Source organism: Pseudorasbora parva, chromosome 6 (genome assembly GCF_024679245.1).
Source record: "Pseudorasbora parva isolate DD20220531a chromosome 6, ASM2467924v1, whole genome shotgun sequence".
Taxonomy (NCBI): domain Eukaryota; kingdom Metazoa; phylum Chordata; class Actinopteri; order Cypriniformes; family Gobionidae; genus Pseudorasbora; species Pseudorasbora parva.
The window spans coordinates 3,581,248-3,606,394 of record NC_090177.1 but is presented as its reverse complement, the minus strand read 5'-3'; the positions used below and the strand labels follow the sequence as shown (position 1 = coordinate 3,606,394).

The window sequence follows — 25,147 nt, the reverse complement described above, 5'->3', positions numbered from 1 at the left end:
TGCGAGCCTCCCGATCAAGCCAGCTCCGGAACCTCTCGCGGTCCTTTTGCTGGCCTTGGACAATCGCCGCAAAGCGGCGCTCCTGGTCGGTCCGAAGGTCCAGCATGGCTTGATGTTGGTCGCGGTGGAGGGCCGCGAGAGAGGTGATGATATCCGCAAATGGCGTGGCGGAAGACGGCTGCATGGCGGCGGCGCTGTCCTGCTTCCTTCCCGGGTTTCGGCACCAGTGTAATAAGTTCGATAATGTAAGGAAGGAAGAGGACACGGGGGTCGGCTGGACGGTTGATGCGTTTCTTTATTTCGTAACTCAATAGTCAAAACACACTCAATAGTGTGGCTTCTCTCAGACTCATAACACAACGATCCCTTCCGGGTCGGCACTTCCGGCTTCCGGTAGCTCAGTCTCTGGGTGTGTGTGGCATCAACCGTCCGGTCTCTCTCTCTCCCTGGCTTCCGGTTCCACTGGCGTTTTATCCTCTCTCCCCGTCCATTACTGGAACAAGATACAGGTGTTATCAATCTGCGTCCAACCCACTCACTTACCGCTCGTCCCGCGGCTCTCTCTCCCGCTGCAGACCTCGCTAAACCACGCCCCCCTTGCCACAGTTACTAATCACGTTACTTAGTTAATTTTTATGGAAAGTAATGCGTTTCAATATTGTGTTACTCCCTAAAAAGTTACTAATCACGTTACTTAGTTACTTTTTATGGAAAGTAATGCGTTATGTTTCCATTGCATTACTTTTACTCACCTGGGCTGGGCTTGCTTGTGTTTATTAACAAAAACAACATTTTTGAACAAATAAAAAGTTCCTTTCATACTAAAAGTGAAATGAATAAACCTCAGGCTGAAGGAAGGGCAAATTCACACCTGTACACTCATTCATTCATTCATTCGTTCGTTCGTTCAACATGGAGACAGGAGCTGTCAGTCAATAAATAGAAAAACAAAGTAACTTGCTTTATCTGCTGAGAAAGAAAATTTTAAAGCAATAAATTTACTTTAAGAAAGTAATCTGATTACGTAATTTGCATTACTCGTAGTGTTACCACAACACGGGCCACATACGGTAACTTGTGATGCACGCAAACACATGTCTTTTCACATTTTGCCTTTTGTTCATTCAGAAAAAGTGACCAAAGTGTGTGACCCCGACGGTCATTGGTTTCGTCACCCAGAAAGCAACCGAATCTGGTCCAATTACACTCAGTGCTCTGCCTACACTAAGCAGAAATTCAAGGTTGAGCTTCGGTTTTAAATATTAAATCATTATTTCATAATCTTGTCTGTCTTGTAATATCTGTGTCTCTGTTTTCTCCTGCAGTTTACGTATGTGGCTTACTATATGACTATGGTGGGACACATCCTCTCCATTATATCGCTCCTCATTTCCATATGCATCTTCTCATACTTCAAGTACGTGAGAGCAACAAACACAAACAAGACTCATACACAGCTACACACTCTTTAACATTATAAGTGGACCTCAAGGAACATATTAAAATGTGTTTTATTAAACCTACATCATGACTCCTTTAATGTATAAGACCCGAACCCCTTCTGTATTTTTAGAAAGGCTTCATATCTCACCCATAAGAAATTAATGAATTAGAAACATATATTTCCATTTCAGTGTTAAAAAAACTACTAGGGAGCAGTGTTGGGTAAGTTACTCTAAAAAAGTAATTAATTACTAGTTACTTACATCTTTAATAGTGTAATTAGATTACTGTACAAATTACTCTCTCCATAAAGTATACTAATTACTTTTTAATTACTTTCTAAATCCTATAATAACCTCGAGGGAAGCGATTCAAGGTTAGACATGAAACAGCTCTTTTAAATCATTCAAATAAATAGTATAAAACTACATAAATTACTCTTATTAACTGACTAAAGTATTACAAATGTGAGAAGGAGACATAAAAACATGCATTTTAAAGTTAGACTTTAAATGTTGGTGTTAAGTCCACTATTGTATTATGTATAATTATATTTAGTTCAAATACTTGTGAAGTAACTGTAATTAAATTACAGAAAAAATAATCCCTTATATTTACTTTTTCAAGGGAAAAGTAATTAAATTACAGTAACTAATTACACCCAACACTGCTAGGGGGTGTCTTTATCAGAGAATGTAAGTGTATTAAATTAATGTTTATATGTATGTAGTGTAGAATATGTTTGTATGTCTTTCAGGAGCTCTAATTGTCCTGCCAGGCTGTTGTTTAAAAATATTAACTTGTTCTTAAGTAACTTACCTGAGGCCTATTGCACAAAACTAGGATAGGGGGTTAAGCCAGGATATCTTGGTGATCCTAGCTCAATTTATCCGCTAATATACAGTTATTTTTCGTTATCGTTATCGTTCTTACGATGCTATCGTTATTCGGGTACATTTACGTGACAGCGGTGTACTAAATTTTGCATCCAGATGGCAAGATCACCAAGAAATCCCGGCTTAATCCCTTATCCTAGTTTTGTGCAATAGCCCCCTGGTTAAATAAAGGTAATAATAATAATAAATAATAAAGTGAATGGTGTTTGTGCAGGTGTTTGAGCTGTCAGCGTATCACTCTCCATAAAAACATGTTCACATCCTTCATCCTGAACTCGTTCGTCACCATCAGCTGGTTTTACTTTGTCATCGGCGAGGAAAAGGCCAGAATAGATTCTGTAAGTACATGCACCTCACACATATACATATACAGTCTTGTTCAAAATAATAGCAGTACAATGTGACTAACCAGAATAATCAAGGTTTTTTGTATATTTTTTTATTGCTACGTGGCAAACAAGTTACCAGTAGGTTCAGTAGATTCTCAGAAAACAAACAAGACCCAGCATTCATGATATGCACGCTCTTAAGGCTGTGCAATTGGGCAATTAGTTGAATTAGTTAAAAGGGGTGTGTTCAAAAAAATAGCAGTGTGGCATTCAATCACTGAGGTCATCAATTTTGTGAAGAAACAGGTGTGAATCAGGTGGCCCCTATTTAAGGATGAAGCCAACACTTGTTGAACATGCATTTGAAAGCTGAGGAAAATGGGTCGTTCAAGACATTGTTCAGAAGAACAGCGTACTTTGATTCAAAAGTTGATTAGAGAGGGGAAAACCTATAAAGAGGTGCAAAAAATGATAGGCTGTTCAGCTAAAATGATCTCCAATGCCTTAAAATGGAGAGCAAAACCAGAGAGACGTGGAAGAAAACGGAAGACAACCATCAAAATGGATAGAAGAATAACCAGAATGGCAAAGGCTCAGCCAATGATCACCTCCAGGATGATCAAAGACAGTCTGGAGTTACCTGTAAGTTCTGTGACAGTTAGAAGACGTCTGTGTGAAGCTAATCTATTTTCAAGAATCCCCCGCAAAGTCCCTCTGTTAAAAAAAAGGCATGTGCAGAAGAGGTTACAATTTGCCAAAGAACACATCAACTGGCCTAAAGAGAAATGGAGGAACATTTTGTGGACTGATGAGAGTAAAATTGTTCTTTTTGGGTCCAAGGGCCACAGGCAGTTTGTGAGACGACCCCCAAACTCTGAATTCAAGCCACAGTACACAGTGAAGACAGTGAAGCATGGAGGTGCAAGCATCATGATATGGGCATGTTTCTCCTACTATGGTGTTGGGCCTATTTATCGCATACCAGGGATCATGGATCAGTTTGCATATGTTAAAATACTTGAAGAGGTCATGTTGCCCTATGCTGAAGAGGACATGCCCTTGAAACGGTTGTTTCAACAAGACAATGACCCAAAACACACTAGTAAACGGGCAAAGTCTTGGTTCCAAACCAACAAAATTAATGTTATGGAGTGGCCAGCCCAATCTCCAGACCTTAATCCAATTGAGAACTTGTGGGGTGATATCAAAAATGCTGTTTCTGAAGCAAAACCAAGAAATGTGAATGAATTGTGGAATGTTGTTAAAGAATCATGGAGTGGAATAACAGCTGAGAGGTGCCACAAGTTGGTTGACTCCATGCCACACAGATGTCAAGCAGTTTTAAAAAACTGTGGTCATACAACTAAATATTAGTTTAGTGATTCACAGGATTGTTAAATCCCAGAAAAAAAATGTCTGTACAAAATAGTTTTGAGTTTGTACAGTCAAAGGTAGACACTGCTATTTTTTTGAACACACCCCTTTCAACTAATTGCCCAATTGCACAGCCTTAAGAGCGTGCATATCATGAATGCTGGGTCTCATTTGTTTTCTGACAATCTACTGAACCTACTGGTAACTTGTTTGCCACGTAGCAATAAAAAATATACTAAAAACCTTGATTATTCTGGTTAGTCACATTGTACTGCTATTATTTTGAACAAGACTGTATATATTAGGGGTGTAACGGTTCACAAAATTCACGGTTCGATACGATACACTGGTGTCACGGTTCGGTATGTTTTAGATACAGCAAAAAGAAAAAATTGGCAGATAAATTACCTTTTTTATTATTATTTTATTAAAACTAACAAAGTATGATTTTTTTTTTTACATTGAACAATGATGGAGCTATACTTTACCCATCTTCTATGTAGTTACAGGAATAAGACATTAGCTCTTTACATTAGCGTGTGCGGTGCGTGTTGCGTGTGCGTTGCAGGAGCCCCACACCCTGTAGTGTTCACATATGCAGCGTTTGCAGTCCGCAACTGATCCGCTGTTGCACACCACAAACACAGCATTTATTCATTATTTTTTATTTAAAATCCAAAAGTTTTTACTGAACATGCCTCGTCAGAATTGCAATTCTCTTCGTTTACTCTTTAATAGAAGTCAGGTTACGTAGCCTACTACATTTAAACAACATTTTATTAAATTCATTTATTCATATTTATATACTTTAGATTTAGCTCACACAAGAGGCAAAACATTTAAACATAGGTTATAGCCTTAAATCACAAACATTTTAAATTAGAAACTTACAATAGTCTATTCAAAAACAGCCGACTCTAGTCTTTTCTTTCGTTTTTACACCCTTTTAAAAGAAATCCTGCAGGTCAAAAAGAACTTTGCTTTTCACCTCCAAGAAAGTACGAGTGCTCTCCATTATGGCACTTTTTTTGTAGCTAAATGCCAGGTAAGGTGTCGTTTTGTTGCTTTACTTGAAAAAAAAAAAGTCACGTGTTGACTTTGAAACAAGAGTATATTTTAAATGATATGCATCACGTGTCAGTAGGCTACATGTTTATTTTAATGCGAACAATCTTCTGTCGCTTTAATGCAGCAACGCAACGCAGCAAAAAATAGACTCGGTACGAAAACGATCCGTGCACTGCTGCAGACGCAACGCACCTGGAACGGACTGACGGACCGCATCCGCGTGCAGTGTGAAAGCTGTCATCCGTTAACATGGGTACGGAAAAAAATACGCACCGCACACGCACTGCAGACGGAGTATGTGTGAAACGGGCGTTAGGTCTCATATCCGCGGCTATAAATGGACCACTCGCCGCGGTGATGTCTTTTGCCATTTGAATACGTTGGAAATGTCTGTCTAAATGCTGCGGGGATAGTTTGTGGGATAGTTTGTGGCTGTTTCTCCTTTTTATCGTCTTGTTGTCGGCGTAAATGAGTTGATTGACATTACATTAATTATTCCCGCTGCTGTACCTTCATGTAGCAAATGCAACATACCGTTGTTTTTTAATCCATCACTCTTGCCAACACCATCATAGCTTACAAAGAATCCAAAGCTCACCCAAACACCAGACCTGTTGGTTATTGGAGGATCTTCTATTTCTGGTTTGTTAAACGCAATAGCCATTTTGCCACGAGCATTCAGCGCGTAGCCTACTGAGTAAGCGAGCACCTGACTGAGCAGCCTAAATCATATTTGGTGTTTTTTTTTTTTTCACTTCGGCGGTGTCAGGGGCATTGCCTGTTATGTCGTTTTGGTTATTGGGCTACCTTGTTGAACGCATATTATTATATTTCATACACTTTTTTTATTTTCCAAATCTAATTAATTAGTCCAATGGTTCAATACGAATACGCGTATCGTTACACCCCTAATATATATGTATATATATGACAGTATTTATATGAGTGTTATGAACTGTTGCCTTTGCTTGCTCAGTTGGGGACACTAAAATTATGGTCCAAGTTATTCAACTAAATATACAAATAAAATTAATTAGGTCTTATTTTATTCTATAACTATAATACTGATCTGCCAACATTGTCGCTATATGATAAATTAAAATAAGCTGATAACATCACTGTTTTCTCCAGTACGACTGTACAGCCAAATCTAATTTTGTTGCAATATTGTCCTGCTTAACACTGTGAAGCTGCATTGACAGCAGATATGAACAAAGATTGATTGATGAAGGTTGCTTTCACTTAAGTACTTACTGTGAAAAATGGGTTTTCAAACTGGGTTCTGGGGGCTGCACTTTTATTATTAAAATGCTGGAAAGTATTTACAAGAGTAGTCTTTCATTATCGCTCAAAAGAGAAAGAGAAGAAAAACACGTAAACATTTGAAATGAGACGTTATTACGGCAGTAATTAACGTTATATAGGTTAAATTTGCAGCATTTTATTAACTTATTTCCGATCATTTCCATATTTTTTTTAAACAGGAGATTGAAATAATTAATAATTTCCTATTATTATTGATTTTATTCTTTTTAGTCCAAGCATATCACATTTTTACAGCAGACAATCATTCGACTGGTGAGCAGGATCACAAAACTCGCTCCTCCACCGGGAATAAACCACCATCATGCACTTTTCAGTTTTATCACTGAGGTGGCTGAAAAAAAAAATATATTTTTACGGACGTCCAGATGAGAAACAATTGGGGCCAATAGGGCTTTAGTCGCCATCTTATCTCCGATTCCGTTTCTTTTTGACTTCCTGTGATTAGCTCCTGTTTTTACTGTTTCCATGGCTGCCTTGTTTGTTTCCAATAACCCTCGTTTCCATAGCAACTCAGTACTTACACCTGTTTCTCATTCCAGCCCTTGTTATATCGTGTGTATTCTGTGTTCGTTGTCTGGTGTTGTCTTTCTATAGCTGTAATGCTGGTGAGCTCAGATCTGTTTTCTTGTGTGTTCAGTCTCAGATTGGCTGTAAGATCCTGGCGAGTCTCATGCAGTACACGTCATGCTCCAATTACTTCTGGATGTTGTGTGAGGGGATCTACCTGCACACACTCATCATCGTGGCCGTGTTTGTGGGCGAGCAGCAGCTGGGCTGGTACTACGTCCTCGGCTGGGGTATTTAATGAACACTAATCGCTCTTTATAAATGAACATGAATACATTTGTGACCTCTTTTTTAGCTGATGATACACATGGCAACTTTTTGAGAATGGGCAACACATTTCTATCTGGATATCCAAAGAGAAATTTGTTTCCCATTCCCAAATGGAAAAAGCCCACAGCAACATCTTTCAGGAACATTGCATATTAGGCATGCAATAATACAATTAGTCCATGGTTCAATACACACCTTGGTTTTTAACCACGGTTTTCGGTTCACTTTGTTTTTTTTGCTATTCTATTTCTAGGCGAACAGAAAGAGGTTAAGGAGAAAATGTTTTTATTGCAATACTCTTTCTTTATTTTTCTTACACTAGTCTTGAAAACCCTTACTTAAACTTAGAACTTTACTTTAAAAAAAAAACTTGTACAAATTCCTAGTGTATTGTATAAAATAAATATATATATAAAGATTTACAGTGGCAGCTCAGAGATGTACAGCAACATTTAAGTATGAAATTGAATTAATAAATGTAGGCTAAAATTAAAACCACACAGTCTTCAATATACAATATACATTGATTAAAAGCTACTGTATTGAAGTTTTTTTTATTCAACAGCAGTGAGTGATTTTCTCTTTGTCTTTTGTTGTTTTATTAACATAATTTAAGAGGTGAACTGTCCCTTTAAGGACAAGTGTTCATGACCTGCTCGCATCTCACACACAGACACACAGGCTTTAAAAATAACCATAACGCGTTGTTCATTATAAATGTAGGATATTTAATTATATTGAGAATGTCATACATAGAAAGAATGCCGTAATGTAAGTTAACTTACCCTGTAAACTTTCGCCGCATTCATTGTGAAGCGTGCACACGTTTCAAACCACACTCACTTCTTCTGGAGGGGCAGCAGGAACATGAATAGCTGGTACTGATCCTTTTTTCAGGAGCAGCTTCTTAGCACAACCTGCTTTATACTGACCCTCGCTTATAAAGCAGTCTGGTGAGAAATTATTTGCACAAACATGAAAGCATTGAGGTCGATCGGGAAATATTTCCTTTGAAAACAAAATTCAGCCACTGTGTCTTCAGCGATTCGGATTTAGGAACATCAGAATGACTGCTGTGTTCATTATTACACCCACGAACAGAACACCACAATCGCTTAGACGCCATTCTGCTCCAGCGTATCAACAAAATGGCGGACTATCATGATGATAACAGAGCTCGCTCAGGGTGGATCTGAGGTTAAACACTGCTGTCAATCAACAGTCGTGGGAGGGGCCTGTGTGACGTCACACGGACAAACGGCTCGATTTGAGACGGGAAAATATACAGGTCCTTCTCAAAAAATTTGCATATTGTGATAAAGTTCATTATTTTCCATAATGTAATGATAAAAATTAAACTTTCATATATTTTAGATTTTAGATTCATTGCACACCAACTGAAATATTTCAATCTCAAAAAAAAATTCTAAAAAAATTAGCATATCATGAAAAGGTTCTCTAAATTAGCTATTAACCTAATCATCTGAATCAACGAATTAACTCTAAACACCTGCAAAAGATTCCTGAGGCTTTTAAAAACTCCCAGCCTGGTTCATTACTCAAAACCGCAATCATGGGTAAGACTGCCGACCTGACTGTTGTCCAGAAGGCCATCATTGACACCCTCAAGCGAGAGGGGAAGACACAGAAAGAAACCTCTGAACGAATAGGCTGTTCCCAGAGTGCTGTATCAAGGCACCTCAGTGGGAAGTCTGTGGGAGGAAAAAGTGTGGCAAAAAACGCTGCACAACGAGAAGAGATGAGCGGACCCTGAGGAAGATTGTGGAGAAGGACCGATTCCAGACCCTGGGGGACCTGCAGAAGCAGTGGACTGAGTCTGGAGGAGAAACATCCAGAGCCGCCGTGCACAGGCGTGAGCAGGAAATGGGCTACAGGTGCCGCATTCCCCAGGTCAAGACACTTTTGGGCTACAGAGAAGCAGCACTGGACTGTTGCTCAGTGGTCCAAAGTACTTTTTTCGAATGAAAGCAAATTTTGCATGTCATTCGGAAATCAAGGTGCCAGAGTCTGGAGGAAGACTGGGGAGAAGGAAATGCCCAAATGCCTGAAGTCCAGTGTCAAGTCCCCACAGTCAGTGATGGTCTGGGGTGCCATGTCAGCTGCTGGTGTTGGTCCACTGTGTTTTATCAAGGGCAGGGTCAATGCAGCTCGCTATCAGGAGATTTTGGAGCACTTCATGCTTCCATCTGCTGAAAAGCTTTATGGAGATGAAGATTTAGTTTTTCAGCACGACCTGGCACCTGCTCACAGTGCCAAAACCACTGGTAAATGGTTTACTGACCATGGTATTACTGTGCTCAACTCTCCTGACCTGAACCCCATAGAGAATCTGTGGGATATTGTGAAGAGAAAGTTGAGAGACGCGAGACCCAACACTCTGGATGAGCTTAAGGCCGCTATCGAAGCATCCTGAGCCTCCAGAACACCTCAGCAGTGCCACAGGCTGATCGCCTCCATGCCACGCCGCAGTGAAGCAGTCAATTCTGCAAAAGGATTCCCCACCAAGTGTTGAGTGCAGAACTGAACATAACATTGTATTAAAAACACTTTTCTTTTATTGGTCGGATGAAATATGCTTTTTTTTGTGCTAATTTGGGGTTTTCATGAGCTGTGTGCCAAAATCATCAGTATTAAAACAATAAAAGACCTGAAATATTTCAGTTGGTGTGCAATGAATCTAAAATATATGAAAGTTTAATTTTTCTCATTACATTATGGAAAATAATTAACTTTGTCACAATATGCTATTTTTTTTAGAAGGACCTGTATAAGGATATTTAAGAAAAAAACACTTGATGGATTTTTATCATTATAGGATGGTTGTGTACAGGCACTGCCAACACACATTTCCATTCAATCAACTTTTAAAAGTGCATGTACCATTATATGACCCCTTTAACTAAACTTGGTAAAATAACTCTCAGCTTGTGTTGTGATCATGATCTGTTGTGCAAGAAATAAAAAACTGATCACATAATGATTACTGTAGATTTTTTCAATGCAAATATAACATTTTACGTCTGTCTTGTTTAAAGAAAACTGTGACGTAGTTAGTTATTCCTGCAGGTTTCCCAGTGATCCCTGCTGTAATGCACGCTGTGGCACGTCTGCTCTTTCATGATGACAGGTAAGCCTGAGATCTCACACTTAAAATTAACCAGCATAAAGATACACACATACACGCACACACACATAAAATTGATATCTGGGAGGGATCAAATTGATTATGTCCCGGGCGAGCCCCCATAAATGTTACGTAACGTTTATGGGGGCTCGTCCGGGATATAAATGTAACGCTCATAACGCGTAAGCATTATATCGATCATTTATCGAACTGTTGTTATCGTTTTATAAAGGAAAATTATATAGTGATAATTATCATTATCGTTTTATCGCCCAGCCCTAATCCAAAATAATCGACATTGAATTAAATCAAATTGGAAGCTTGTGAATCGAAATCAAATTGAATTATGAAATTTGTGTCAATACAGCCCTAGTGACCAGCAAACATGTGGTTACCAACATTCTTCCAAATATCTTCTTGAAGAAAGAAATTCATGCAGGTTTAGAACAACTTGAGTCCTTTTATTTCTGGGTGAACTATCCCTTTAAATGTTTAATGGCAGTGACATTGGCCCTCATTTATCAAAAGTGCGTACACCAAATTTCCAGCGTACACCTTGCGTACACCCAAACCCACGGTGACTTTGAGATTTATCAATATGGCCGTTGGCGTACGGCACGCTCAAATCCTACGCCAGCTCAGGAGGCGGTGTACGCACACACACACACACGCTCAAATCCTACGCCAGCTCAGGAGGTGGTGTACACACACACACACACACACGCTCAAATCCTCCGCCAGCTCAGGAGGTGGTGTACGCACGTTTGAGTTAGTGGGAAAATGCGCAGAAAAACAATTCCTAACACCACAAAACGCACTGACAAAGATGCTATATGACCCACTGTTAAAAACCACAACAACAACATTTAGTGTTTATTTTTGTGCAACATGAACGGCAATGTTTAATTTGTGTGACTTTACCAAAGCGTTTGATTTGTAGGAATATGTATTCCTCCAGTCGCGAGCCCGTGCGCTTTATCTGACGGTTCAGGCCCGGCAGCTGCGCACGGACTGGGACTAAAATAATTCAGACTGACAAAATAATAAAAATGACCTTCTTCTTTTAAATAATAATAAAATCAATAAAAACGACACTCTTCTTCTGAATAACAAGCGTCATTAAGAATAATAATCATAATAATAAGAATAAGAATCTTACAAATCGTCATGTAATTATTAATGTGAATGAATCTTACTCCACATCACATCATCATCACTATTGTAACACCCCAATACATGTGCCGTGATACGAAATTAAATGCTAATTGTTTCAAAACGTGCTGTAAAATAATGCATTGTGATGGTAATTTATCATCCAAACAGCTTTAAACTGCTGGAGTGCGCTTCTCAACCTCCACACTATTGAGAGTACTCGTAATTTGGGTCCATATTTTGTTTTTGTGGGTGCCTTTAATCCCACTCTTTAAACTCCTAAATAAAACAATTTCGTTTTTTTTCTCACTTCCCTGGTGATCTCGATGGGCGCGTCTCAATCATCTCACTAGTTCAGTAGTCAGAGCACTGATCAGGGAGTCAGCCCATTGACTTATGCCCTAATCAGTGCCCTGACTAGTGGACTAGTGAGATGATTGAGCGCGCCCGATCTCCACGTCGGAGAAGTTTCGCTTCTTTGCCGTCTTCTGTTTGTCCATGGCGTAAAATGAGGGCGTGGGGGAGGCGGAGACTTGAATATATAGGGGCGTGTTATTCTAATGACGATCGTTTTCAGCCGCCGCATTTATCAAGGGCAGGTATTGCGTACACCTGGATTGCAGAGGTGCGCACAGCTTCATAAATCAGGCGATGAGAGGAGTGTAAGCATAATCTTACGCCAACATATACACCAGTTTCTACGCAAGATTGATAAATGAGGGCCATTGTGTGTTTGACAGGTGTTGGATCATGAACACAAACCTGCTGTACATCACACACGGCCCGGTACACGCCGCTCTGCTGGTGAGCTTCATCAACATCATCTCCTCATCATGCCTTCTTCCTCAGTGTTTCTGTCAATCGTTTCTGTTTTATGTTCTTAAAGGTGCAGTGTGTAATATTTATGAGGGTCTATTTAGGCGTGTCTATCTAATAGTGCAAGTCCAGAGTTGGGCTCTGCACTTTCTGCCATCACAAGGGACAGCCACACCTCTACTACCGCGGGTGTTTTTCCCCCACTTTTGTTTTTATTATTCGAATATTAATTTTCACCTTCGAAATTCGTTTTTTTAAAACTATTCGTTGACAGCCCTAGTGTGTTGGTATGGATGTCAGAGTGTGGTGTGGATGTATGTAATAAAAATTTGTTGTGTAGGTGTGCATGTGTGTGCTTGTAATATTTTAGAGAGAAAAAACTCAACTGCAAATCACAAATCCAAAAACTGTGTACGAGTGGAGTTTTGCTGGCATCTAATGGGGGAAAGTTGCACTGCGCCCAAACATAATCTTAGTCCCCGTCCACACGGAGACGCGTTTAGCTATATACGTATATATTTAGTTACCGTATCAGCGTTTAGTCCACACGGATCCAGCGTTTTGAAAGAATGAATCTGATATTTTTCGAAACCGGGTCCCAAAGTGGGTAAATCTGAAAACGATCATCTTCCGTCTTCGTGTGTACAGTGAATCCGTATATTTTCTGAAACGGGGATGTCCTCACACTACGTCCAGCACGGTGAAGAATTACGGGATAAACTACGGGAACTGGGCATGCGCACATCAATATCGCCTCATTTAATGACCGTATCTGCATTACTGTAAGGGTATGTTTAGGGTAGGTGTAGGCGTTAATAAAACACATCTGTTAAGTAGCAAATGTATTTATTGTGAGATTTTGCCTCACCTCCGACCACTGCTGTACCCCTGCTAGCCACAACTCTTCTTCTCCGTTATTAGTGTATTTCTGTGGCAGAATTACAGCGCCACACACTGGCCTGGCATGCAAACTACATCATTTTAGTCTGTTTTCTTAATCCCGTGTGGACGCAGATATTTCTTGAAACAAGGGAAAAAAAGATCGGATTAGGAAAGCGCTGGCTTCGTGTGGATGGGGCCTTACACTGAGAGCTCATTTTTTGAGATATCAATCTCAGATTTGAAACACAGTTTTATTACATTTATGGCTTTGATTTTCTAGTTTTAGAGCTCAACATGTTTTTTAAAATATATATATTTCTTTATAAAATATTATTCATAAATGCTTTTCATAAACTTAAACTTGGGGTTTCACTTTTTAAACGTTTTTCAACAATAATCTGCCATGGGTCTTTAAAATGAGACCAAAAAATTAAGTCTGTGCTCCCAAGATAATTTTTTTTATGACAGTTTTTTTCGACATGGACATTTTTGTCCTCTATGAACCTATGTGTAACTTTTTTTAATTCATGCACAAGGGTTCAGGATGTTTGCAATGGAAGACAAGACCAAAACACTGAGGAAAGGGTGTGTGTGTGTGTGTGTGTGTGTGTGTGTGTGTGTGTGTGTGTGTGTGTGTGTGTGTGTGTGTGTGTGTGTGTGTGTGTGTGTGTGTGTGTGTGTGTGTGTGTGTGTGTGTGTGTGTGTGTGTGTGTGTGTGTGTGTGTGAGTGTGTGTGTGTGTGTGTGTGTGTGTGATGGGTAGGTTTAGGGACTGTGTGTGTGTGTGATGGGTAGGTTTAGGGACTGTGTGTGTGTGTGTGTGTGTGTGTGTGTGTGTGATGGGTAGGTTTAGGGGTAGGGGCAGTGTAAGGGGATAGAAAATACGGTTTGTACAGTATAAAAACCATTACGCCTTTGGAGAGTCCCTGTAAACCACATAGACCAACGTGTGTGTGTGTGTGTGTGTGTGTGTGTGTGTGTGTGTGTGTGTGTGTGTGTGTGTGTGTGTGTGTGTGTGTGTGTGTGTGTGTGTGTGATCTGACAGGTGAACCTGTTCTTCCTTCTGAACATCGTGCGGGTTTTGATCACCAAACTGAGGGTCACACACCTGACCGAGACCAACGTGTACATGAAAGCGGTCCGAGCCACCATCATCCTGGTTCCTCTTTTGGGAGCCCAATTTATCCTGGTTCCCCTGCAGCCCAGCGGACGCATCTCTCTGGCCATCTACGAGCTCTTCATGAACATATTGGTTCATTTCCAGGTGACGCATCTGTAGAATTAATGAAGTATTTTATTAGCAGATCTGTCAGATGACCCCATGAGGACGCCAGCAGTTGCACTTTATTAATGTAACTCATTTAAGCCCCTTCGACTGTTTTTAATAAAGGCCTTTTATTACATTTAAAGTGTATTATTAAACAGATCAATTGCTCTGAGACCTGTACACCAGTGTTATGCTACTTTCATTTTAATTAGTTTTTATTATTTTCTGTTTTCATTTTAGTCATGTTGTTGTGTGTTTTTATTATCTTTTTTATTTATACATCTATAAAGGTTTTAAAATCCAGGGTGAGAAGCTGAAAGAACAGACGAGGCGCAGTGGTCCACGTGTCTGGAAATGTTATTTATTTTTATAAAAAGTCAAAATTATGAGATTAAGAAATTTGAAAAATATTAGAAAATATCAAAATTGACGTTACAAAAGATGAAATGATGAAAGTCAAATTTAAAAAGACAAAAAAAAAGAAAGTTAAAAAGCTGAAATCATGACATAAGTCTTGATGAGAGAACAGTTATATTTATGACATTAAAAAGACAAAATTATGAGATAAAAAATTAGATTAATGAGTTTTTAAGATTGCGATTTTTTTTTAAATATTAGAAAAGTCTAAATTTATATTAAAAAATATGAAATTATGAAATTGTCCAACTTAAAAAGTAAAACTGCCAAAATGATCACATTAAAAAGTTGAAATCTTGAAGTCATAATGAGAGAAACGTCATAATTAGGGGATTAAAAAGACAAAATTATGAGATTTAAAAAGCTGAAAATATTAGAAATAATGAGAAAAATTATGACTTTCTGGTATCCAATGCATCCCCCCTCGGCAGTATTTGTAATTAAGAAAGAAAGAAAGAAAGAAAGAAAGAAAGAAAGAAAGAAAGAAAGAAAGAAAGAAAGAAAGAAAGAAAGAAAGATAACAACACATAAATAGAAAAAATAAAGCTCTTCACTCATAAAAGTTCGGTCTAAGAAATTATGACAAAAATATATTAATATAATAATAATATCATTTATTAAAGCATTATTTTTAAGTAATATCACACAAGTCAACTTCAAACAGATCAGTTTATGAAATTTGATTGCATATTAAAAGGTTACCTAAACTGTTAGTTAATTTTAATCAATAAATCAATTCAATTATTTGACTGCCTCCACCGTGCAGTGTTTTTATATTCTGACAGTACAATTAGCCTATATCATTTTTCGATATGTCTATATAGTTTTTATAAATTTTTCATTGCATTGCATATTTAGTACAAAAATGTGAAGTGTGTGTGTGTGTGTGTGTGTGTGTGTGTGTGTGTGTGTGTGTGTGTGTGTGTGTGTGTGTGTGTGTGTGTGTGTGTGTGTGTGTGCAGGGTTTCCTGGTGGCTGTGATCTTCTGCTTCTGTAATGGAGAGGTAATGAACTCATTTCTCTTTATTAAAGCATGAACTCCTGATATCTACTGTAAATCAAAGCATGCCGTATGCAAACGTGTGCAATAACACAGCGGATATTTAACTATTATTATAATTATTTGATCAGAATACCAGAAACTTTTAGACATCTCTACACAAAACTGGATTCAGAATGCAAAATATTCCCTTTTTTCTCCCCATTGCTGTTTCCAAAGCTCAATTAAAGATGTAATGCAGTGATTTCATGCACCAGCATCTAGTATTAGTGTTTGAAACGGGTATCTTTATACTGTTTAAAATGCCATTTAAAAACAAAAAATTGCATACAGAAGAAAAATTATGCTGTGGTCAATTTTAATTGACATAAAAAGTCAAAATGATGAAATTGTGACATACTAAACTGTAATTATGAGATTAAAAACAAAATGATGGCATTAAAAAGCCCTAAACTGTTGTACTAAATTGTAATGAAGTTAAAAATTAGGAAATATGTTTCAAAATTGAGATTAAAAAACTGAAATTTTGAGATAAAATGCCAAAATTATGGCATACTAAATTATAATCACGAGTTTAAAAAGTCAATATTATGATATTAAAAAAAGCCAAAATTAGGAAATTTAAAAAGTTGAAAATATGAGATAAAAAGTCAAAATTATGACATTGTCATATAAACTCATATTTATGAGTTTAAAAAGTTAATATTATGAAATTTTAAAAAGTCATAATTATGAGATTAAATTGTCAAAATTGAAATTATATAAATTTTGTAAATATTTATGAGATAAAAAGCCAAAATTATGACATAATTGATAATTATGAGATTAAACAACTGAATTATGAGATTTAAAAAATTGCAGTATGAGATAAAAAGTTACAAATATAAGATTACATTTTTTTAATAAAATTGAAATGATATAAATATAGATAAAATAGATAAATAGATAGATAAAAAGTCAAAATTATGACATGCTAAATCATAATTATTAAATTATGACATTATGGCATATTAAATCATATGTATGAGTTCAAAAAGTCAATATTACTGTGAAAAAAGGCAATATTATGAGATTAAAAAGGTCATAATTATGAGAACAATTTATCAAAATTACAGTCCGAGATAAAAAGTAAATTATGATATTAAAAAAAACTAAATTAAAATTTGAATGATATATAGATAAATATATTGATAAAATGTAAAAATATGACATACTATGTCATAATTATGAGATTTTCAAAAAAGATGAAATTATTAAATAAATAATTTAAATAATTTTTAATCTCATAATTGACTTTTTAAAGGTGCAGTGTGTAGTATTTATGAGAATCTATTGACAGAAATGCAATATACACCAATCAGGCATAACATTATGACTCATGACCGGTGAATAACACTGGTGATCTCTTCATCACGGCTCCTGTTAGTGGGTGGGATATATTAGGCAGCAAGTGAACATTTTGTCCTCAGAGTTGATGTGTGTGAAGCAGGAGAAATGGGCAAGCGTAAGGATTTGAGCGAGTTTGACAAGGGCCAGATTGTGACGGCTAGATGACTGGGTCAGAGCATCTCCAAAACTGCAGCTCTTGTGGGCTGTTCCCGGTCTGCAGTGGTCAGTATCTATCAAAAGTGCTCCAAGGAAGGACCAGTGGAGAACCGGCCACAGGGTCATGGGCGGCCAAGGCTTATTGATGCCCGTGGGGAGCGAAGGCTGGCCCGTGGGGTCCGATCAAACAGACGAGCTACTGGAGCTCAAACTGCTCCAGAAGTTAATGCTGGTTCTGATAGAAAGCTGTCAGAATACACAGAGCAGCTCTTGATCCTCAAAATCCTCCCTCACATCTCCTCCTCCCTCTCTCATTTCTGTCAATAGGGGGAGATGTGAGGGAGGATTTTTCAGCCGGGATTTTTTATTGCGCCGAGTCAAAGTACTCTCAGAAGTGCGATTCCGCCACACATTATAGTTCTCCTTTTTAATCCGCTAAGAAAAGCGCCATGTTTTATTTTATGTCACCATACTTGATCGTTCATCTATTGGTGTAAATGTATTTAAATAGGGAAAACCGTGGAGGTGTTTGGTGGGTTCTAACTTGATCTCTGTTTGGTACCATAGTGAATGAACTGGGCTTAGTGGGCTAAGCTAAATGCTATCAGATCGTCACCGCGCGTCAGAGAGATTAAGAGCACACACACTGAGACGAGAGACATGTGTGTCAACTTGTTTTAGTTAAGGGACTAACATAGTTTAATATAAAAAAGTGGTGGAGTATCCCTTTAAAGGTGTAGTGTGTAGGTTTCTTTTTTCTTTTTAAAATGTTGAAACATTATTGTGTTTTATTCTCTCATGTTCGAAAATAAAGATATCAATCAATCAATCAATACTGAGCGTAAAATGGTCTCCAAGTATCCTCACAAACGAACTCTGGCTTATTTCTCCGTCCCGCAGGTGCAGTCGGCGCTGCGGCGTAAGTTTGCTCAGTATCAATGTCAATGGACGCGCCGGCGCCTGGTGACCACAGACTCTCACTGCAACTACCACACCAACACCTCCTTCACCGAAACCAGCCGTGTCAACATCAGCCTCGAACCTGCGTCCAACGGCCAGAGAAACGGCAAGCGCTGCTCACGCGAAGAGCCCGAGACCGGAGAGGTGCTCCAGTCGTCTGAAATATAAACTCATCCAGCCGAGGACAAGATCCACAACACAACTTATGGATACCTAATCAAAATGTTTTTTTCTTTATTCGAAAGTTAAAGCGTTAGTTCACCCAAAATGGAAATTCTGTCATTAAAGCTGCACTATGTAACTTTTCTGTCCGCTAGAGGTCGCCTTTTTAAAACAAAGGCATAGTTTGATGACGCCAAGTTTGAGCTCATAATCTTGGGTCACGTGTTCTTCACCTCACAGTCGGTGGGAAAGAGTCGGGATAGGACTCTAATAATAAAGGGATTATTAACGTTACTGTAGTTATGAAGCAGAGCAGGAGCGAGTGTTGAGCTGAGCGAGGATGGAGCGATTGTTACGCGAGCAGCGGGACTTTTATTTTGAAGGGACACAGTCGCCGACGCCATTTCCTCTTTTCCGGTCATGAGTGTGAGGTAACACAGCTCTGTTTATCATATTAGACATTTAAGTAAGGGATAATGTCCACCCAGCCGGTTGTTATCGCAGAATAAACCCCGCCAGAGTGATCAGGACCCCGAGGCGAAGCGGAGCGTCACTCTGAAGGGGTTTATTCTGCGATAACAACCGGCTGGGTGGACATTATCCCGCTTATTACACGGCTACTAGTCTCAAATAAATTACACACAAAATATTGTCTTGAGATTAAATATTTTATTCGCTCTTACGCAAAGCTTCCGCGAAGAAAAACAGTTCCAACCTGCTTTAAGCCTGTATCTATCGCTGCTAAATGTTGAGAATGAATGCTGAAAGGGTTAGTTCAGCCAAAAATGAAACCAAGCCTCTGATTTACTCACCCTCAGGTCATTATAGGTGTTTATGACATTCTTCTGTCAGACAAATACAATCAGAGTTATATTTTAAAAGTCCAGGCTAACGTTAATCCCAGCAGTAGTTGTAGTTGTGTTTGAAGCCCATAAAAAATGCAGCTGTCCGTCAAATAACGTGCTCCACACGACTCCGATGGGTTAATAGAGCTTCTGATTCCAATCGATGCGTTTGTGTCAGAAAAATATCCATATTAAAAACGTTATACAGGAAACCCGCCTTGAAGTCTTCCATTGTAACCCACGGCTGTTTAAGCCACAAGATGGCGCCAGCGTTAAGCACAGAAGTAGAACCGGTCAAGATAACTCGCAGTACCCGGATGAGCGGGTGTTATCTGGAAATAACACACCGCTGGAATGTGCGATTGACCAATCAGAAGCAAGTATTTCACAGAGCCGTGTAATAAGTGTGTTTAAAATGATGTTATGACACTTTATTATGATTATGATTATGTTATGGCTGCTGTGACTCTTGTTCACACTGCTAAGAGTAAAGCGTTTCTGCATAATAAAACCAGAAACCGAGGGGAACGCAGATATGATGTCCTCGACAGGCCACGCCCTCAGACGTCCCGGTTCATTGGTTAAAATAGCAATTTTCTCACAATTTACTAATAGTTGGAAACATTTGGGATATTGTAAGAACTCAACTGAACAAAATATATAGCACTGGCCTGGTGGTTTTTGGATATTTTACTGCAAAAATACTACATAGTGCACCTTTAATTACAAAGTCCATCTCACTACAGCGGCTCTACAATCATTTTATGAAGACACGAGAATAGTTTTTGTGTGCAAAAAAACCTAAAGAACGGCATATAGTGATTTCAAAACAAAGCTTCGAACGGTTATGAATCAGTGAATCGATTCATGATTCGGATCGCCAAAGTCACGTGATTTCAGCAGCTTGACACGCGATCAGTGTCTGAAGATGAACGGAGGTCTTACGGTGTCCAATGAGATGAGGAAGATGAATTAATGATTGAAATTAAAATGTTTAGGTGAACTAACGCTTTAAGGGAACGTTTTATCGTCAATCAGACATTATGGGAACATGACTTTTGAGCGTTCTCTGTGCTGATGTTCTGAGAACATTATTAAAGACCAAATAACATGACGTTACTGGAAGAACGTTTGTTCAAAGCGTTGAGAGAACATTGCCAGAACGTTCCCTGTTAGTTGGGTATGCACTAATATCACCAAAACATCACACTTTACTTCTGGGATGTGGCGTATGACTAGTAAAAGAGTTGTTCGTGTTTGTTATGGATTGTTGACACATCTATAGGTGTTTTATTTGTACTTTTAAACATCAGTCTGACTGTAAAGCGAGATGTATTCAGTCCGAACTGTTCACAGATTTATATTTCAATCTAAATGGAAGGAATGTGCATGTGTTAATATGGAAAAACCAATGAATATTTAAACACTTTTCTGCGCTCCGCTCCGTCTCGTGGACCGAGTGTTACCTTATTTCCGTCAAAAGTACAGTCTGTGCACTACCTAGTTGACTTATCATCTGATACTTTGGCAAACTGTACCATTGTATTTTTTAGGGATCATGTGCTGCATCGGAAATCGCTACTGGACGAAAAACAGCATGACTGCATCTGAAATCACATACTTTCCTAAAATCGAATACTTCCCTACTATAAAGTAGACGAAAAACAGCATGACTGCGTCTTAAATCGCATACTTCCCTGAAATTGAATACTTCCCTACTATAAAGTAGACGAAAAACAGTATTACTTTCCTGAAATCGCATACTTCCCTGCTATATAGTAGAATAAAAACTGTTTGGCTGCGTCCGGAATCACATACTTCTCTGAAATCACATACTTCCCTACTATATAGTAGACTAAAAACTGTTTGGCTGCGTCCGAAATCACATACTTCTCTGAAATCGCATACTTCCCTGCTATATAGTAGAATAAAAACTGTTTGGCTGCGTCCGAAATCGCAAACTTTCCTGAAATTGTATACTTCCCTACTATATCGTAGACTAAAAACCACATGACTGCATCTGAAATCGCATACTTCCCTGAAATTGCATACTTCCCTACTATATGGTAGGCTACAAACAGTTTGGCCTCGTCGGAAATCGCATACTTCCCTGAAATCGCATACTTCCCTGAAATTGCATACTTCCCTACTATATAGTAGGCTAAAAACAACATGACTGAGTCGGAAATCGCATACTTCCCTGAAATCGCATACTTCCCTACTATATGGTAGGCTACAAACAGTTTGGCCTCGTCGGAAATCGCATACTTCCCTGAAATCGCATACTTCCCTGAAATTGCATACTTCCCTACTATATAGCCCACTATACAGTAGGCTAAAAATAGTTTGGCTGCGTCTGAAATCGCATACTTCCCTGAAATCGCATACTTCCCTAATATATATTAGACTAAAAACAGCATGACTGCATCTGAAATCGCGTACTTTCCTAAAATCGAATACTTCCCTACTATAAAGTAGACGAAAAACAGTATGACTGCGTCTTAAATCGCATACTTCCCTGAAATTGAATACTTCCCTACTATAAAGTAGACGAAAAACAGTATTACTTTCCTGAAATCGCATACTTTCCTGCTATATAGTAGAATAAAAACTGTTTGGCTGCGTCCGAAATCACATACTTCTCTGAAATCACATACTTCCCTACTATATAGCCCACTATATAGTAGGCTAAAAATAGTTTGGCTGCGTCTGAAATCGCATACTTCCCTGAAATCGCATACTTCCCTAATATATATTAGACTAAAAACAGCATGACTGCATCTGAAATCGCGTACTTTCCTAAAATCGAATACTTCCCTACTGTAAAGTCGACGAAAAACAGCAAGACTGCGTCTAAAATGGCATACTTCCCTGAAATCGCATACTTCCCTACTATATAGTAGGCTAAAAACAGTTTGGCTGCGTCTGAAATCGCATACTTCCCTGAAATCGCATACTTTCCTACTATATAGTAGACTAAAAACCACATGACTGCATCTGAAATCGCATACTTCCCTACTATATAGTAGGCTAAAAACAGTTTGGCTGCGTCTGAAATCGCATACTCACTTAAGTAGATACTTAATTTGAAAAGGTAATTACTTTGCAACCCCTTAAAAAGGTATGTTCTATCTACATAGTATGAGCGTGTGTAGTATGAATGTAATCCGGACCTACATCTGCCCTGTTGTCATTATCATCTGGCCTTCCATCGCGTCACTGCCATTCATAAATCCTCTCCCATGGCCTCATGGGATAAAGTCTCAATCATATGCTCGCCATAAGTGTTAAGTCAATCGGGGACTTTTTGCCGACACTTTTATGAGTACTTCTTTTGTCACATACTGTATAGTGAAGAAGTATGTGATTTTTTTGTTTTGGATAATGTGGGTGTCTCTAGGGTAGCGCGCATGATACGTCCGTCCACGATCGCGGTCATAGTGCGCGAGGCGAAGCGGAACACGGAGAACAATATAATGTAAATAAGCTGTTATATAAGCACTTGTTTTCACTGAATTTATCTGCTTCATGAGCCCTGCTTTGAGAGGAGTTTTTTATTATTCTGTGTTAAAGATGTCATTTGCTTGTTGTGGTTCTTGGAAAACGCAAACAAAAAAACATTCCTTTTGACTTATGATTGTCACTATTTGTGTAAAGGACAACGTGAAACACAGTAATAAACATAACTTTATCGTGCTGTTGTGGACGCTAAATAGTCATCTAAATAGTTTTCCTTCAAAAAGCCTTAAACTTTCATTTCCCATAACGTTACACTTTAAGTTGTTACGTTCATTGTTGTATTGTTATTTAAGACATGAGGTAATTTAACGCTTTTCAGTCGTTTATCTGTTTTGAAGGAGCTTTGGAGACGCTCTGAATCTTATGTGTTCAAAGCTAGCTGTTATTGTTAGCCTCTCTGTTTACCCTAGCTTTAAAGTCTTCCCAGCTAACAATTTTAGGTTATAAGAACGTTTCCCTAACATTACCATTAAGTAATAAAAACGTTTTCTGAATCTTAAAATGCCCAGTTTTTTAAACGTTTTATTTACGTTCTTATTAGGTTATAAGAACGTTATTTAAAATGTTATTAGAACATTTTCTTCTCTTGTTATACGTTATACTAATGTTTTAAATAACGTTATAAGGGTGTGGAGTATGATCCAATAAAATATTCCTGTTTTCTCCTTTAATGTACTTGCTTTTGTTTATTGACATCTTATTCTTTCTTTAAAAAAAGGTAAAACCAATTTTATAATTTATTTTATATTTATATTAGCCCACATTTATATTTAATACATAATTATAGTGTACAATCTGGAATTTTTCTTCTGAATTTATATATATATTCATATATATATATATATATATATATATATATATATATATATATATATATATATATATATATATATATAAAATATGATTTTATTTTTATTTTTTACGAAAAAATAACATGTCATTAAGTTGTCACTGGATATACAAATTATGTATCTGAAGTGTATGAAAAAAGCTGTATGACTAATTTGTAATGACTAATACTTTTTAATGTAGTAAAGTTTTTAAAACGTTCCACTAACAATGTATATAGCGTTTAATAGCTAATATAGCGTAAATAACGTTTTAAAGCTATAATGTTTTTATAACGTTAATCAATAGCAAATAACGTCGGCGCAACGTTCTGATAACGTTACTGCACGAACGTTTTTTGATACATTTGAGAGAACTTTCAGAGAACGTTAGCCAATGTTTTGAGATCGTTCCCGTTCCCTGTTAGCTGGGTTGCTCTGCACGAACACCTCCATGGTTCCCGAGGAGGATACACAGACCCTTGTACAAAAATAGATGCATAGTTTTCATTTATTTATCTGAAAAGCGTTTCAGGATACGAGTCACGAAATGTATTGTTCATATGAATGAAGAATGAGTCACTGTTTTCCTGTTTTAACACGCAAAAATCCTGTTTCATTCTCTGCATTTCTCTTTTGCATAGCTCGTTTCCTTTTTAATAAACCTTGCATTTTTTGGTCCTGACGATTGCTTATTGTTAGTCTGTTAAATACGTAAATGTGAACAATCCATGAAGGACATGCATTGCTTCTCTTCAATTGGTCCTTATGAAAGTGAATAACGAGTCGCCCACACGTGTAACGTTTCATGACGGCAGCTTCCTTTCATAAGTTTCTTAATCAAGGGACAGTTCGTTCTCAAATGTGGGAGGAGTAAGATTTCAACCCTACATCTCCTAATCTACTCTCTCCTCGTTCTTCTCTAATCTTTGATTCGTCTGAAAAGGACGAGGTCCCACCGAGATTTGAACTCGGATCGCTGGATTCAAAGTCCAGAGTGCTAACCATTACACCATGGGACCGATGCGGCTGGCGTGGGAAATAACAGACCTGTATTTTTACACTGTTTATATTTTACAGCACGCTAAAATAAATTACAATATTTAACCGCTAGTTTGATACAGCTCCGGTTGCCTATACGAATACTTTGATGTGATCCTGAATGTTTCATGTACTTAAGTATTTGCAAGATACTTAAGAATACCATGGCATGCTATATATTAAAACGTACCGTACTAAAATCCCAGCTAACACACACCGATCAGGCATAACATTATGACCAGTGAAGTGAATAACACTGATGATCTCTTCATCTCCTATTAGTGGGTGGGATATATT

General features: G+C 38.1%; 1 protein-coding gene and 1 non-coding gene across 4 annotated transcripts in view; one reads left to right on the top strand and one right to left on the bottom strand.

Moving 5' to 3' along the window:
- Positions 1–21,364, top strand: part of calcrl2 (calcitonin receptor-like 2) — an 80,082-nt gene extending 58,718 nt beyond the window's left edge. For all 3 annotated transcript variants that reach the window (XM_067445390.1, XM_067445389.1, XM_067445391.1), the window contains exons 5-13: positions 1,129–1,241; positions 1,326–1,417; positions 2,554–2,677; positions 7,074–7,233; positions 10,361–10,421; positions 12,311–12,374; positions 14,313–14,531; positions 15,914–15,955; positions 18,397–21,364. In XM_067445390.1, the coding sequence (XP_067301491.1) occupies positions 1,129–1,241; positions 1,326–1,417; positions 2,554–2,677; positions 7,074–7,233; positions 10,361–10,421; positions 12,311–12,374; positions 14,313–14,531; positions 15,914–15,955; positions 18,397–18,624 (1,103 nt within the window). In that variant the 3' untranslated portion in view covers positions 18,625–21,364. The remainder of the gene's footprint in view (positions 1–1,128; positions 1,242–1,325; positions 1,418–2,553; positions 2,678–7,073; positions 7,234–10,360; positions 10,422–12,310; positions 12,375–14,312; positions 14,532–15,913; positions 15,956–18,396) is intronic.
- Positions 21,365–24,759: 3,395 nt separating this feature from the next.
- trnaq-uug (transfer RNA glutamine (anticodon UUG)) lies at positions 24,760–24,831 on the bottom strand. Its single transcript has one exon. It is a non-coding gene; the product is annotated as a tRNA-Gln (tRNA).
- Positions 24,832–25,147: the final 316 nt, after the last annotated feature.